The following is a 14,085-nucleotide window of genomic DNA, read 5'->3' as shown; positions in this document are numbered from 1 at the left end:
TTTTTAGATTTTGTTTATTTTTAGAGAGGAGGAGGGAGGGAGAAAGAAAGGGAGAGAAACATCAATGTGTGGTTGCCTTTCAGGCACCCCCAACTAGGGACCTGGCCTGCAACCCAGGCATGTGCCCTGACCGGGAACTGAACAGGTGACCCTTTGGTTTACAGGCTGGCGCCCAACCCACTGAGCCACACCAGCCAGGGCAGGAGGAGATCTGATTTTTAATCCTAGTTCTATTTATTAGAAGTTAAATGACAAGGTGAATAGCACAGTGGCTAGAGAGCACACACTTTGGTGAAACAAGTCTTATTCCACTACTTATTAGGCGTATGGCTTTGGCCAAGTTGTTAACATTTCTGAGCTTTTATTTCAACTATATAAAATGAGAATGCAGTTGTTGAATGAATTAAATAGCGTAAATAAAGAAATTAGCCCAGCATTTGGCATTGTAGAGTGCTTGACAGATTTTAATGTCTAAATTCTCTGTATCTGCAATTCTGTTATGTGCAAAAAGAGGATAATCCAAGTAAATAAACATTCTTAGAAATATTATGCATGAGAAAGGAAGTGTAATATAGATGTAAGATGTTACCATCATTTTCATCATTTCATTTTCCTTATATTTCATATTATTGTGCATTTCATTAAGGATAAATATGTTCTAAAGGAAGGGGAAAACTCATTCTATTGATCTCACTGATCTGAAACATTAGGTATATACTTGAGCAAGGAGGAACAGTGCTTCACAGTGGAAAAGGTAAGTTATTCCAGGCAGAAATAAAAATGCTGCAAGAAGGATCAGAGATAGCAAAGCACAGGCACCTTTAAGTGAATTCCAGTATTTTTATTTGGCTACATCAGAAGGTACATATAATTAGACATAACAGCTAGAGAAGCACATAGGGGTTCGTGCATGGGAAAGACTTTTTAGGCAGTCTAATGGGAACCAAGAAAATAGTTTCCTTTGGAGAGAAACTATAGGTAGTAGAGGAAATGTTCTAGTAACTTGACTCACCTCTCGGAACCAGTTTAGAGTAAGAAATATGAGTGAACACATGAATGAATGTTCTTTATCAGACATGGACTCCAGCCTCTCTCCAGGCTCCAAGTCAGTGAGCAATATAGGACAATCTGAAATAGAACAGACTTTTGACTTCCTTTGGTCCAAGTCAACAGAACCTGGATGCTGCCCCTAGAGCTAGCTCTCCTATTATGTAGTTTCCCCTTTAACTTATATGTGAAGTTCAAGCTTTGTTAAGTCTCATAATACTTCTATATTATGCAGCAGTCAACAAGTATAATTAAGAAGTCTTTATAACAATTATAGAGACAAGGACAAGAGCAATATCTTGTTATCATAACAAGATAATGATAACAACTGATATGTTCACATGCTGGGATTCTGTATGTATTATTTTGTCTTTGGAACTATTATTACTGTTATACTACTCTGAAGTTAGAAAACTCCTCCCCGACACACCATGTGCTAGTGTGCCCCTTCCCTAAGTTTACCAAAGAGAGTTTACAAAGAGAAAAGGATCTGATAACTGGTCCTATACCTACCTAACAAACCATCAATTTCCTCCAAGTTTCCATTATGTTGTTTCTCCACACAAAGTCTCAGTAACCGGAAATAGGGAGCCAGGCACAATGGAGACACCAACCTGGGAAGGAAAATCCATTTCTAGACAATACTTTATAGGCATATTAGTCCACATTCATGGGGAGTCCAACCTTATAATTAAAGGAGTTTTACCCAAAATAAATGTCTACTTTTAAGAACATGTAACAAACTTAATGTATGCTCAGCAAATAAATAATGAGTTGAATTGGAGGCAGGCAAAGGTGAACAGAATGAACGCCCGTGTGGTAGGATGGAGGGAGCGAGGATGGCAGAGGTAGATGTCCATGGGAGGGAAAACAAAGAAATGAAAGTAGCCTTACAGAAACCTGCCGGCTGTCATGAGGCAATGCAAATTTCAACCAAAAGGTCCAAGAAAAAAGGAAAGACTCTGTCCCTTTCTTACTAACTCATTCAAATACCACCTTTTTGAGAGAAATCTTTTTCCATTAAGTTCCCCACAGACTACAAGAACTGTGCAATTCCCTGTGAACATTCAAAAACATCAGCAGAGGTTTTAGAAGAGAAAAAGTGTACTGACTTGTGGTCTGATTCTTGTGAAGTCATTCTACCCTCATCTTCTGCCAAGTCCTGAGAAAACAACAGTGGCAGGAGGTTGATGGCGATCCCATCAGGACTATTGTACTCTTCTAGTCCGTAGAGAGCTTTCACAGGAAACGCATAGTCACTGTGGAGAAACCAGAACCTGATTCCCCAACTCAGGGGTATGCAAGTCTATAGGGGAAACCACTAGAACAAAGCAATCTCTCCTATCATGAGGAGAAATTAGAAAGAGGAGAAAGAACAAACGGGGAACCTTTTAGCACTTTCTGGAGCCAGGGGTGCTGGGTTTTGGAATGGGCTAGATTTGGCTGAGGTGAAGGGTATTCTGATGTCTGTCCCAGCTGCTGATATAATTTCTTCACCAGTACAATAAAGTCAGTGACTAAACAGTACTTACCCTTTTGGAACAGCACACAAGTCCACCACAAAGGCATCTTGGAAATCATTCAAGATGGTCTGCCCAATCCATTCCTTCAGGAAACAAACAAAAAAAGCTGTGTAGCCCAGGGTGTACTTGCTGTGTAGCCCTAAACAAACTATTAACCTTTCTAAGTCTCAATTTCTTCATTTCTAAAAAGGAAACAATAATAATAATACATATCTCATTATTATAAAGTAGAAAAGACATAATGTATGAAAAGTGCTTAGCACAGTGCCTGACACAGAAGAAGACGGTGGCTATCAACATCATCAACATCACTGACACCTCATCCTTGCTATTATGATGTGAAGGAAGCTCAGAGGAAAGGCTTGGGTCAGGGGGAGTCAGGACAGCCTTCCCACTTAGAACATGGGAGAGCTCACAGGATAATCTATTTTTGCAGCAGAACAAGGAGAAGGATGGAATAATGTGTAGTAAAGCAGCCCTCATTTTTCACTGCTTTAAGATACTTGGCCTTACCAGCACTTTTGGAGCCAGCTTTGGTCCTTGAATCATGTTGGCAAATTCATCATAATAAATTACAGAGGCCTGAGGAGACTGCTTACTGCAAGAATGAACCAACTGCAACAGGGAGGTCACCTGGAGCCGCCAAAAAGAGAAAAAATGGTTCAGCCATTGGGCTGTCAACGCTTCCCTAACACTGTTCACCCCACTTAGCACAGGTTTTTCCCTTTCCAATTTCACTGGCAAAGCTCTTATTACCTTTCACCTAAGGTTTTCCTGAGCCTCCAGACCAGTCTCTTTCCAATCTCATCTCTTTTTCAATCCATGAACACATGCAGCCAGATTAATTTTTCTAAAGCAAAGCTTGGATTATGTCATTGCTAGGCTACGAAATTTTCAAGGACTACTTTGGCATAAAAAATTAAATCAAAATGTCTTCATTCACATTCAAGGTCCTATTTTCTACCTCTGAAATAGCTTTCACTCCAGCTCTCCAATCACACATTGACAATGCTCTAGTCAATGTGCTATTCTTCAAACATGACCCACCCTTCCTGCTCTCTAGAAATTTACTATTTAATTAGAATGACTAGACAGATACAGAAATAAATGCAACGTAAGCCAGAAGATTTTAAGTACCACAAGAGTGGTATAAATCACAAAAGCTGTAAGTTCTAGAAACAATTTGGAAGATAGAAGCACTCTTTCTGGTATACTAACAGTGACCAGAATCAATTCCACAATTACTTATAAACATATTCAACTACATTACAAGAACTCACCTGTGTGTACTGTTCATTGCTCAGCTCTGCTTTCTCCTGGGTCAAATTTAAACATCTACTTCTAAAAAATAAAAAAATTTACCTTCACTTTTGTAATATTTTGTAATAAGTGGCAATTAAGTTTAAGAATCTCGCCTTTCCTGGGATGTGGGTGGAGGATAAAAGTGCATGAAGGCACAAAGGAGCATTTATTTAGGGCATACAAAATGTGGATTAGAGCAAACAACAGCTATCCTAGATTTTATAAAAGGGCACACTAAAACGGGAAATAATTGTAAGAGCAAGCACTAAGCATTGTTCTAACCATTTAATGCTCTCAAGAACTCTATAAATACTATAATTATCTTTATTTCACAGATGTAGGAATACAAAGGCACAGAGGTAAAGTAACTTGCGTAAGATCATTCAACTAATAAATAATGGAGCTAGTGTTTGACCCTAGGCAAACAGTATGGCTCTAGAAAATGAACTCTTTACCAGTATGCTATTCAGCCTCTACAGAATATTAATGCTGATTCTAAGGATGTCTTCTGAGGTCTCAGGAATTCCTGACAAACCATTTCCAAGGAGCATGAACTGAACTCCAATTTCGTTTAGCAGTGGCAATGTTTTATCAAGACCCAAATGGAATGTTTCTTTAGACGATACAATTGTGGCATCAAAGTGTAAGGGGGAAAAACCCACAGGAAGACTATTTGTAGCAAATATAATGTTCCAGACAGGAATAACACAGCAATGAAGAAACCTATATTGTCTAATGCCTAGGCAGAGCGGATACAGAAAAATTCATCCCAGGAGAATAAGGGTTCCCCTCTTGCAGAAACATTTTTAGAACTTTACTTCTTGGCAATCCGTAGTTTTTAACCATTAGATTGCAATGACTATGATCACAATTCTGTAAAAATTATATGTGGTATACATAGTCAAGACTGAAAAGGAACATGGAAAAGTAGCCACCAACATTTGCTCATTTATCTTATTATGGTTTTAATGTCTATTGTTACAATGATGTCTACACAATGTAATATTTATTTTGTAAGGCAGCAACCTGATTAACTGATCTTGAGCCACACAAGTAAGAATTTCTATGCATACCTGTCCAATGCCATAATGCCAGCCATGGTGACAGCACCAATAATACCAATGACTTTGTACTTGAATATGGTGCTAGACAGCTGCTTCCGTACCATGAGGTGCATGTCATCCTGCAAGGAGACAATGATACAGGAAAGAAGATGCTGGAATGGTACAGAAGAGCCTACAGATATCAGAGCCAAAGATCCTAGACTAGCAAGGGTTCTATCATTAATTAACTGTGTGGCTTTTGGCAAGTCATTTAATCTGAGTCTCAAAATGGGAAAAGTTTTGAACGGATCAGATAAATTATGAAAATTCCTAGAACAGTGCCTGGTCCACGGCAGCCATTCAATAATAACAGTTATTACTGTTACTGTTGGATAGCTGCTTGATAGACATATGTGAATTAGTATATTGTTTACTGATCAGTTGAAATAATAAAGTAGAAAAAAATAAAAATACATTTAACTAAGGAAGCAAAGACTAGTATGTTAAAAACTACAAAATACTGCCCTGGCTGGCATGGCTCAGTGGATTGAGCGCCAGCCTGTGAAGCAAAGGGTCACCAGTTTGAGTCCCCATCAGGCCACATGCTTGGGTTGTGGGCCGGGTCCCTGGTTGGGGGCATGTGAAAGGCAACTGATAATGTCTCTCTTGCACATCAATGTTCCTCTCCCTCTCTTTCTCCCTTCCTCCCCACCTTCTCTCTAAAAATAGATAAATAAAATCTTTTTTAAAAGTTAAGAAAAAATTTTAAAATCTATAAAATATTGCTGAAAGAAATTAAAGAACTACTAAATAAATGGTAAGATATCCCAAGTTTATGAATTAGAGGACTATATTCAAACTAATCCTTATTAAAATCCTGATAGCTTTTTTTTTCAGAAATAGAAAAACCCATACTAAAATTCATATGATTTCAAGGAACCAAACAGCCAAAACAATCTTGAAAAAGAACAAATGTGAGGATGGGCTCACACTTCCCAATTCAAAATTACTACAAAGCTACAATAATCAAAACAGTGTGTTACTAAAGTAAGGACACACACATAGATCAATGGATAGAATCCGGAAATAAACCCTCACACAGATGCTCAGCTGATTTCTACAAAGGTGCCAAGCCCATTCAATGGGGAAAGGATAGCCTTTTCAAGATGCTAAGAAAACTGGATACCCACAAACAAAAAATGAAATAGAACCTTTAGGTTATACCAAATACAAAAATTAACTCAAAGTGAATTAATAATCTGCGTTTGAGAGCCAAAAATATAAAACTCTTGGAAGAAAACACGGGGGAAAATCTTCATGGCTATGGATTTGGCCATGGTTTTTCTTAACTATGACACCAAAACACAGATAATGACAAAAATACATCAATTGGATTTCATCAAAACTATTTCAAAAGACACCATCAAGAATGAAAAGACAATCCATATCATGAGAGAAAGTATTTTTACAACATATATCCGATAAGGAATTAATATGCATAAAGAATTACTACACATCAAAAATAATACAAAACCCATTTAAAAAATGAGCAAAGGACCTGAATAGATGTTTTTCAAAAAAAGATATACAAATGACCAATAAGCACATAAGATGTTCACCATTAGCCATTATGGAAATGCAAATCAAAACCACAGTGAGGCCCTTACCAGCATGGCTCAGTTGCTTGGAGCATCTACACCAAAAGGTTGGGGGTTCAATTCCCAGTCAGGGCACATACCTAAGTTGCGAGTTAGATCCCCGGTAGGGGCACACAAGAGGCACCCAATCGATATTTCTCTCTCACACCTCTCTCTCTTAAATCAATACACATTTAAAAAAAAATTTTTTTTTTTTTAAACCTACAGTGAGTCCTGACCGGGTGGCTCAGTTGGTTAGCGCATCATCCTATGCACCAAATGGTTCTGGGTTTGATTCCCGGTCAGGGCACATACCCAAGTTGCAAGGTTCAATTCCCAGTTGGGGCACATGCAGGAGACAACTGATCCATGTTTCTCTCTTACATTGATGTATATATCTCTCTTCCTTCCTCTCTCTCTAGAAGCAATAAACATATCCCCAGGTGAGGACTTTAAAACAAACAAAAAACAAAAACAAAAAAAAAACAACACAGGGAGACACCCTTCACACTCAGTAGGATGGTTATAATTAAAAAATGAAAAATAGACTTCCGACCAAGATGGAGGCCTAGACTGACATGCTCTGTCTCCCTCCACAACTAAGAAAGAATACATCTACCGCAAAACCAGAAATAACCAGAAGTTCCAGAAAATAAAGCTACATGGAAGTCCAACATACGAAGTATAAACAAGTGGTGCTCATCTGGATGGGTAGGAGGGGCGAAGCCAGGGTGGAGAGGTCAAGCTGTGCTGGTGGCAACAGCTGCAGGGACGGTGGCGGGACAGCAGTAAGCACAGACACCCATATTTAAAAAGAGACGAGAAACACCTGGGGAGCACCCCCAGCTGCAGACGAGACCCATCAGTGAATGATTCCAATGCCAGGAAAGGCAGACCCCAATTGCCTTGGACGGTGAAGGCCAGAGGGGGTGGGGACAGAGGAAAAAGCTTCTGGTCTCTCAGCAGAGAGTAAAGGGCAAGAATCCATCTTGGACCCACACTCCCACACAAAATGCCGGAGCGTGGTGAGAAGGGTCGCCCGGTAGTGACAAGTGCACGGGGCTCTGCCCCCTAAAGCGTAGGAGGTGTGACAGCCCTGCCCAAGAAGCAAAGGTTAACACAAAACTGTCAGGATGGCACAGATCATGATAGAGATCCCAGTAACACAGCTGACCAGACAGCAAATAGCTGATCTAACAGATCAGCAGACAGGAAATCTTTCTGAGGCTCAGTTCAGAGCTTTGGTTATAAGAATGCTTACAGACATGACAGCAGATCTTAAACAAGACAGGGAAGGAATGAAGGCTAGTCTGCTGAAATGAACAAAAACACATACGAAACAAGTGGTGAGGGAAAGAAAACCAGGGATCAAATCAACAAATCGGAACATAAGAAGGAACAAACAGTCAACCAGTGTAGAAAGAGGAAACAAAAAGTGAGGAAAATGAGGAGAGGCTCAGAAACCTATGGGACAGCTATAAGTGGGCCAACATCCGAATCATAGGGTTGCCAGAAGTTGAAGAACTAGAAACTGAAAAATTATGTGAAAAAATAATGAAGCAGAACTTCCCTAACTTGGAGAAGGAAATAAGACTTACAGGTCCAGGAAGCACACGGAGTTCCAAAAAAACTGGACCCAGGGAGAAACACACCAAGACACATTATAATCAAAATGTCAGAAATTAAGGATAAAGAGAGAATCTTAAGAGCAGCAAGAGAGAAGAAGAGAATTACGTACAAAGGGGTCCCAATAAGACTATCAGCTGATTTCTCAAAAGAAACTCTGCAGGCAAGAAGGGACTGGAAAGAAATATTCAAAGTAATGAAAATCAAAAACCTACAACCATGATTACTCTATCCAGTGAAGCTGTCATTCAGAACAGAAGGGCAGAGAAAGTGCTTCCAGGACAAAGTAAAACTGAAGGAGTTCATTAGATCCAAACCACTGTTATATGAAATGTTAAAGGGGCTTGTTTAGGAGAAAGAGGATCAAAACTATGAACATTAAAATGAAAACTGTATCACAACAACCAACAACAGAAGTTAGGGAATCGAAACAAAGGCAAACTAAGTAGCCAACAAGAGTGGAAAAAGAATTATAGGTATGGGAAACATTATGGGGGGAGGTCAGTGAGGAAGGGGAAAGGGGGAAAGGGGGAAAGGGAAGGAAATGGTACAGGAATTTAAGCATAGTAGGAGGGAGTGGAGTAGACAGGAAGATGTTGAGAAGAAATATATGCACAACCAATGGGCATGGACTAAGGGGGGGGTGGACAACTGGAGAGAGGTGGGGGTCACTGGGTGGAGGGGAACAAAGGGAAAAGAAATTAGGACATCTGTAACAGCATAATCAATAAACCATATTAAAAAAAGAAAAAAAACAAAAATATGAAAAATAAGTGTTGGTGAGGATGTAGATAAATTGGAAGGAAACCTCAATTGTTCATAGGAATGTAAAATGGGGCAGTCGCTGTGGAAAAGTTTGGTGGTTCCTCAAAATGTTAAACATAATCACATGACTCAGCAATTCCAGTCCTAAGTATGTACAAAAAAAGAACTGAAAATGGGTGCTCATCCTGGTTGAGTAGCTCAGTTGGTTAGAGCATCGTCCCAATACAAGGTTGTGGGTTTGATTCCCTGTCAGGGAACATAAAAAAATCAACCAATAAATGCATGAATAAGTACAGCAGCAAATCAATGTTTCTATCACTCCCTCAAATAAATAAATTAATTAAATAAAAAGAAAAAATAAGGACTCAATGGGATACTTAAACACTAATATTCCTGGGAGCATTATTCACAATAGCCAAAAAGTGGATAAAGCCCAGTGTCCACCCAGTGTCCACTGAATGGGTGAATGGATAAAGTTATTGGGTTATATATATAAAATGCAGTATTATTCAGCCATAACAAGAGATGAAGTTCTAATATATCCTTCAACATTGATGAACCTTGAACATATATTATGCTAAGTGAAATAAGCCAGACACAAAAAGAAAAATATTGTATGAGTCTATTTAAATGAAGTACCTAGAATAGGCAAATTCAGAGACGGAAAGTAGATTAGAGGTTACGGGGGGAATAGAGGGAAGGGAAATGGGAACTTATTGCTTAATAGGTACAGAATTTCTTTTTGGGATGGTGAAAAAATTTTATAGTGGTGACCATTGTATAACATTGTGAATGTACTTAATGCTACTGAATCATACACTTAAAAATGGTTAAAATAGTTAAGATTTATATTATGTATATTTTACCACAATTTAAAAAAATAATTACATAACTGTATATTAATGATGTGAAACAATCTCCAAAATGCACTGACAAATGAAAAACTCAGGATGCACAACAGGAGGATAAGGAGTGGAATATAGGTAAATACAAATTTGTAAATGCTCAGAACATCTCAGAAAGCTATAAACCAGTAACAGTAATTGCCTTTAAAGAACCAGATGCCTAGATGTCTGAGAGAAGAGGAGACTAATTTTTCACTACCTTTCTATAACATTTTGAATTTTGTACCATGTATATATTATCTAGCCAATTTATTTATTTTTAAATTTAAAAAGGGTGCTGGTTGTTCGGTCATACTTTAGTATGGATTTCTGCCATGAGGTGGCACCAAAGATACAAAATAAAAACCTAATCTCTTCTTTTAATTTAGTCCTTTGCTGGCTTTTTCAACAAATGGTGTTCAGAAAAGGCAAGTCCAGATGAAGTTCACATTAGATGTAAGACTGGTGTTCTTTAGGGAGTTCTTTGTACCTCCAGGCACTCAACACAGAACATGAATGACTTTTCTTACTCAGTTTCAGCTGATTATAGACCCACTCCCACAGAAAAGGTCTAGTATACCTAACATCTCAATGTTCTGCACACAGTAGGCACTTAATGTTTGTGATAAGAAAGGAATAAACAAATGCTGGGACTATGACTATGTACTCTATTTCTACTACTACACAGGCTACAGTGAGTTTTTTTGTCAGTAAATTTCAATTAAAGAAGTTTAATATTCTTTCTTACCTGGATGTGACTGCTGCCTTCATGCTCTTTGCTAAATGCCAATGTACTGAAAACATAGAAGAGTTTTCGTATTTGCCGAGGGGACATTTTATCCAGATAATCTAAAATGCCCTGGGTGGAAAAAAATGCCAATGATATGGTTAGCAACTAACATTTTTTTCCTTTAAATAAAAAAAAAAAAAATCAAATCATTTTAAGAGGCATACATAGATAGCCAGGCACCTGTTCCACAAAAGCTCAGGTTCTCTAAAGCTATGCTGAGAGCCCAGAGGGTTGACATTCTGCTTAGTCATCCCAACATACCTCCTTGTTCTTACTCTTCTTTTTCTCTACCCTATGCTTCCCTTTTTCTTAGTGAAAACAATATTCTGATGAAAGTTATGTCTCTGACTTTATCCCATATCATATAACCCCTTCTCTGCTTCTACGTCATAAATTACTTATTCATTCTAAAGGAGTCACAAGGGAAGTACTTACTTTTTAACCTTGGGCAAAGCCTCAGCTTTCTCATTCCTAATATAAGGATAGCATGGCCTACACAGTTATCTTTCAAAGCCCAGACTTAATTATGTGAACTCCATGTTAAAAACCTGAAATAGCTCCCAAATGTCTATAAGATAAAGTTGAAACCTTTAGCATGGGATTTAAGACCCTTCATAACCTGGCCCTATCCTGTGTCTTCCCAGCCTCACCTCCCACCGCCTCTCACCATATATCCTATTTGCCAACCATGCTAGCCTACTTGTCATGTCTCAGGCACACCATGAACTTGAGTGTCCATTTGCTTCTGGTCAAACTGTCCTCTGCCTACAGGTACTTCCCTTACTTTCCCTTATCAAATCATCCCCATTCTTCAAGAATCACTCAAATATTATCTCCTCTTTGAAGACTTCTCCAGTTTCCAGGTCAAATTAATTATTCCTGCTCTGGTGTATCTATAGCACTTCATCTTTATTAGAGAATTCATCATGTATTTATAATGACTTACTTAGGTGTCTTACTTTCTATCATCAAAGGCAAGGACTGATTTCTGTATCCACAGGCCCAGAACAGAGCCTGGCACATAGTTAAGTATAAAGAGAAGTATTTGCTGAATGAATTAATACACAGATAGATGAATTATTTTTTTCTATTATTTGCCCATCATCTCACCTCCTTCTTGCTCAATATTTAGAGTACAAAATAAATTGTTGCTAACAGAGAGCAGCTATTTTTCAGATATATGCAAGAAAGAAAAATGATTCAACATATGTCAACTGAGGGATTAGATACCTTCACATAGACAGCATTCAGCCTCATAGCAGATAGGTTTAGAATTACCAACTCTAAAAGGACATCCAATGCAGTATCAACTTCAGCTTCATTCCCACTGCAGATATGGGTCACTAGGGCACCAATCACTTCCTATACAAAGAGGAGTCAATAGGACAGTGTGATAAAAACCATGGTACAGCCTTCTTCAAGGGGTCCAGGCTCTGAGGCTATTCCAATCTGAACTTGGTTAAAATCTCAGTCCACCTTATCCCATCATATAATTTTATTATCTAGTTTTCATTAATAGTAGACTCAGGAGGTTTAGGATTAAAGTACACTATACACTACCATCCAGTTATTTCCCATAATTAGATTAGATAATGAGCACTAACTAAACCAGTGATTTTCAACCAATGTGCTGCAAAATTTTTTAAACATGTAACACCTGACTATTTATTCAGGGTCATTGACCTCTTTTCCCTTAGAGTGCCAAATAAAAAAATGACAACAGCCAACACAGTAGCCATCCAACATGAATGAATCTAAATTACACCTATTTTTTAGTCAGATCGGCAAAAATGTTTTTTTGTGTGTGCTGCAGAATTTTAGTAATTAGTTTATGTGTGCCACGAGATAAAAAAAGGTTGAAAATCACTGATGTAAACCCTCCCGCTTTTCTCCATGGTGCAGCCTTTCTCTTTCTCATATGGGTTAAATATTACCCTTTAAGTTGTGATTGCATTTAATTTACTGAAATTTACTGAAAAGATGGTACTTGAGGAGCTAAAGGTTTTCAAAGTTTATTTGTTAAACTTTATGTTTCAAGGAAACATGAGTCATGATTGTGTTTTTAAGACAATAAAATGGTTCCAAAAAATGCCTTAGATGCCATTCTCTCTCTCCTTTATACTGCTGCTTCATACCAAGTCATAGCTTCCTCAACTGAACAGCTACCTCAGGCCAGCTCAATCTATTGCCCTGTTTTAAAATTTTAAAACTTAGTCTTCATTTTTAAAAGTCCCATTCAAATGTGTTTTAGCATTTTTAATAATAGGTATAGCAAGTATAACAAGTATAACAAATACAGGATAAAACACTTTGTTCTTTGTTTTCATAATCACTTCCCAGAAGTACAGCCCTCCCTCCATGGAGTCTGCTATTAAATTTGTGTCTTGTGTTCATGGGGATTAAGCTCTCAGGCTTTTGCTTCCATTTGTTTTTTGTCACATTTTTTCCTAGAACTCTAGGATCAACTGGCAGTTGATTATTTGCAGCTAAATTTTAAGACTACACTTCCTATACTGTGAAAACTTCCTGATAACCCCAGCCCTTTAAGTCACAGTTTATTCAAAGCACCTGGATCTGAATCTTCATTTTAGACTCAAGAGAATTTTAGAGCTTAAAACAGACTTTGATCCTCCAGTCTACTCTCTTCCTTTTATTGAGACTAGCACCAGAACTAAGTTTTCCCAGCTCCCGATTCAGATCTTTCTCCTTCAATGCCTCCAACCAACAAGAAACAAACATCAGATCACATGCAAGTCACTTGGAATTGCATTTCTTCCCTTTTCCCTATTTACTCCTTTCCAAAATAAATATTTCAACATACCTGTTGGCAGTAAGTGTCAAAAAACTTAAATGCATATTGGTATAGCAAACTGCCAAACAAAATTATACTCTGGTCTAGGGAGTGCAGCAAATTCTGAGCCAATGATAGAATGGACGGACAAACATCCTTAAGAACCTTGAGGGAAAAGAAAGAGAAAAAAAGGTGTGGGGAAAACTTAGTTATTATAGCACCAAGAGTTCCTAACCCTCTTGGAATGTGAGATTTGTCCTGGCCAACACTCATTTTAACTAAAAAAAACTTAATCTTTGTTTTATTCAGAATAATCCTTTTTCATTCTGTATTTTCTCCCTGGATCAATGGGATTCAATATAAGAATTAACCTTGAAGCTCAATGAAGTTAAATTACAAGCCTAATAGCACTGTTTTTATCTGCTGAATTTGGAATTAAAATCCAGATCTTCTAAATCCTGATTTCCTAGATCAATCACACTGCCTCTGTGGTGATACACTAAGCCTTCTCTCCCTTGGTTATGATTTGAGGTCAATCTATAAGGTTCAATGCTATTAAACTGCTTTCTTTTAAAGAAGATCAAGAAGAGAACTGGTATTGTTGTTACCATGAAGGCATTAATGCATCCAGAGTAAAAAATCAGTTGTTAAGTCCAGCTTCTTTACTGATATTATCA

At 38.0% G+C, this 14,085-nt stretch overlaps 1 protein-coding gene across 1 annotated transcript in view; it reads right to left on the bottom strand.

Moving 5' to 3' along the window:
• FANCD2 (FA complementation group D2) overlaps nucleotides 1–14,085 on the bottom strand; it is a 74,769-nt gene that overhangs the window by 29,856 nt on the left and 30,828 nt on the right. The window contains exons 16-25 of the mRNA XM_090284158.1: nucleotides 13,439–13,573; nucleotides 11,848–11,979; nucleotides 10,576–10,686; nucleotides 4,946–5,055; nucleotides 3,851–3,911; nucleotides 3,084–3,203; nucleotides 2,580–2,653; nucleotides 2,160–2,306; nucleotides 1,561–1,661; nucleotides 1,013–1,128 (exon numbers count right to left, since the gene is read on the bottom strand). Of these exons, the coding sequence (XP_090140284.1) occupies nucleotides 1,013–1,128; nucleotides 1,561–1,661; nucleotides 2,160–2,306; nucleotides 2,580–2,653; nucleotides 3,084–3,203; nucleotides 3,851–3,911; nucleotides 4,946–5,055; nucleotides 10,576–10,686; nucleotides 11,848–11,979; nucleotides 13,439–13,573 (1,107 nt within the window). The remainder of the gene's footprint in view (nucleotides 1–1,012; nucleotides 1,129–1,560; nucleotides 1,662–2,159; nucleotides 2,307–2,579; nucleotides 2,654–3,083; nucleotides 3,204–3,850; nucleotides 3,912–4,945; nucleotides 5,056–10,575; nucleotides 10,687–11,847; nucleotides 11,980–13,438; nucleotides 13,574–14,085) is intronic.

The sequence above is a fragment of the Furipterus horrens genome, unplaced genomic scaffold, assembly GCF_987537825.1.
Source record: "Furipterus horrens unplaced genomic scaffold, mFurHor1.1.pri manual_scaffold_7, whole genome shotgun sequence".
Classification (NCBI taxonomy): domain Eukaryota; kingdom Metazoa; phylum Chordata; class Mammalia; order Chiroptera; family Furipteridae; genus Furipterus; species Furipterus horrens.
This window is presented reverse-complemented; position numbering and strand designations above follow the sequence as displayed.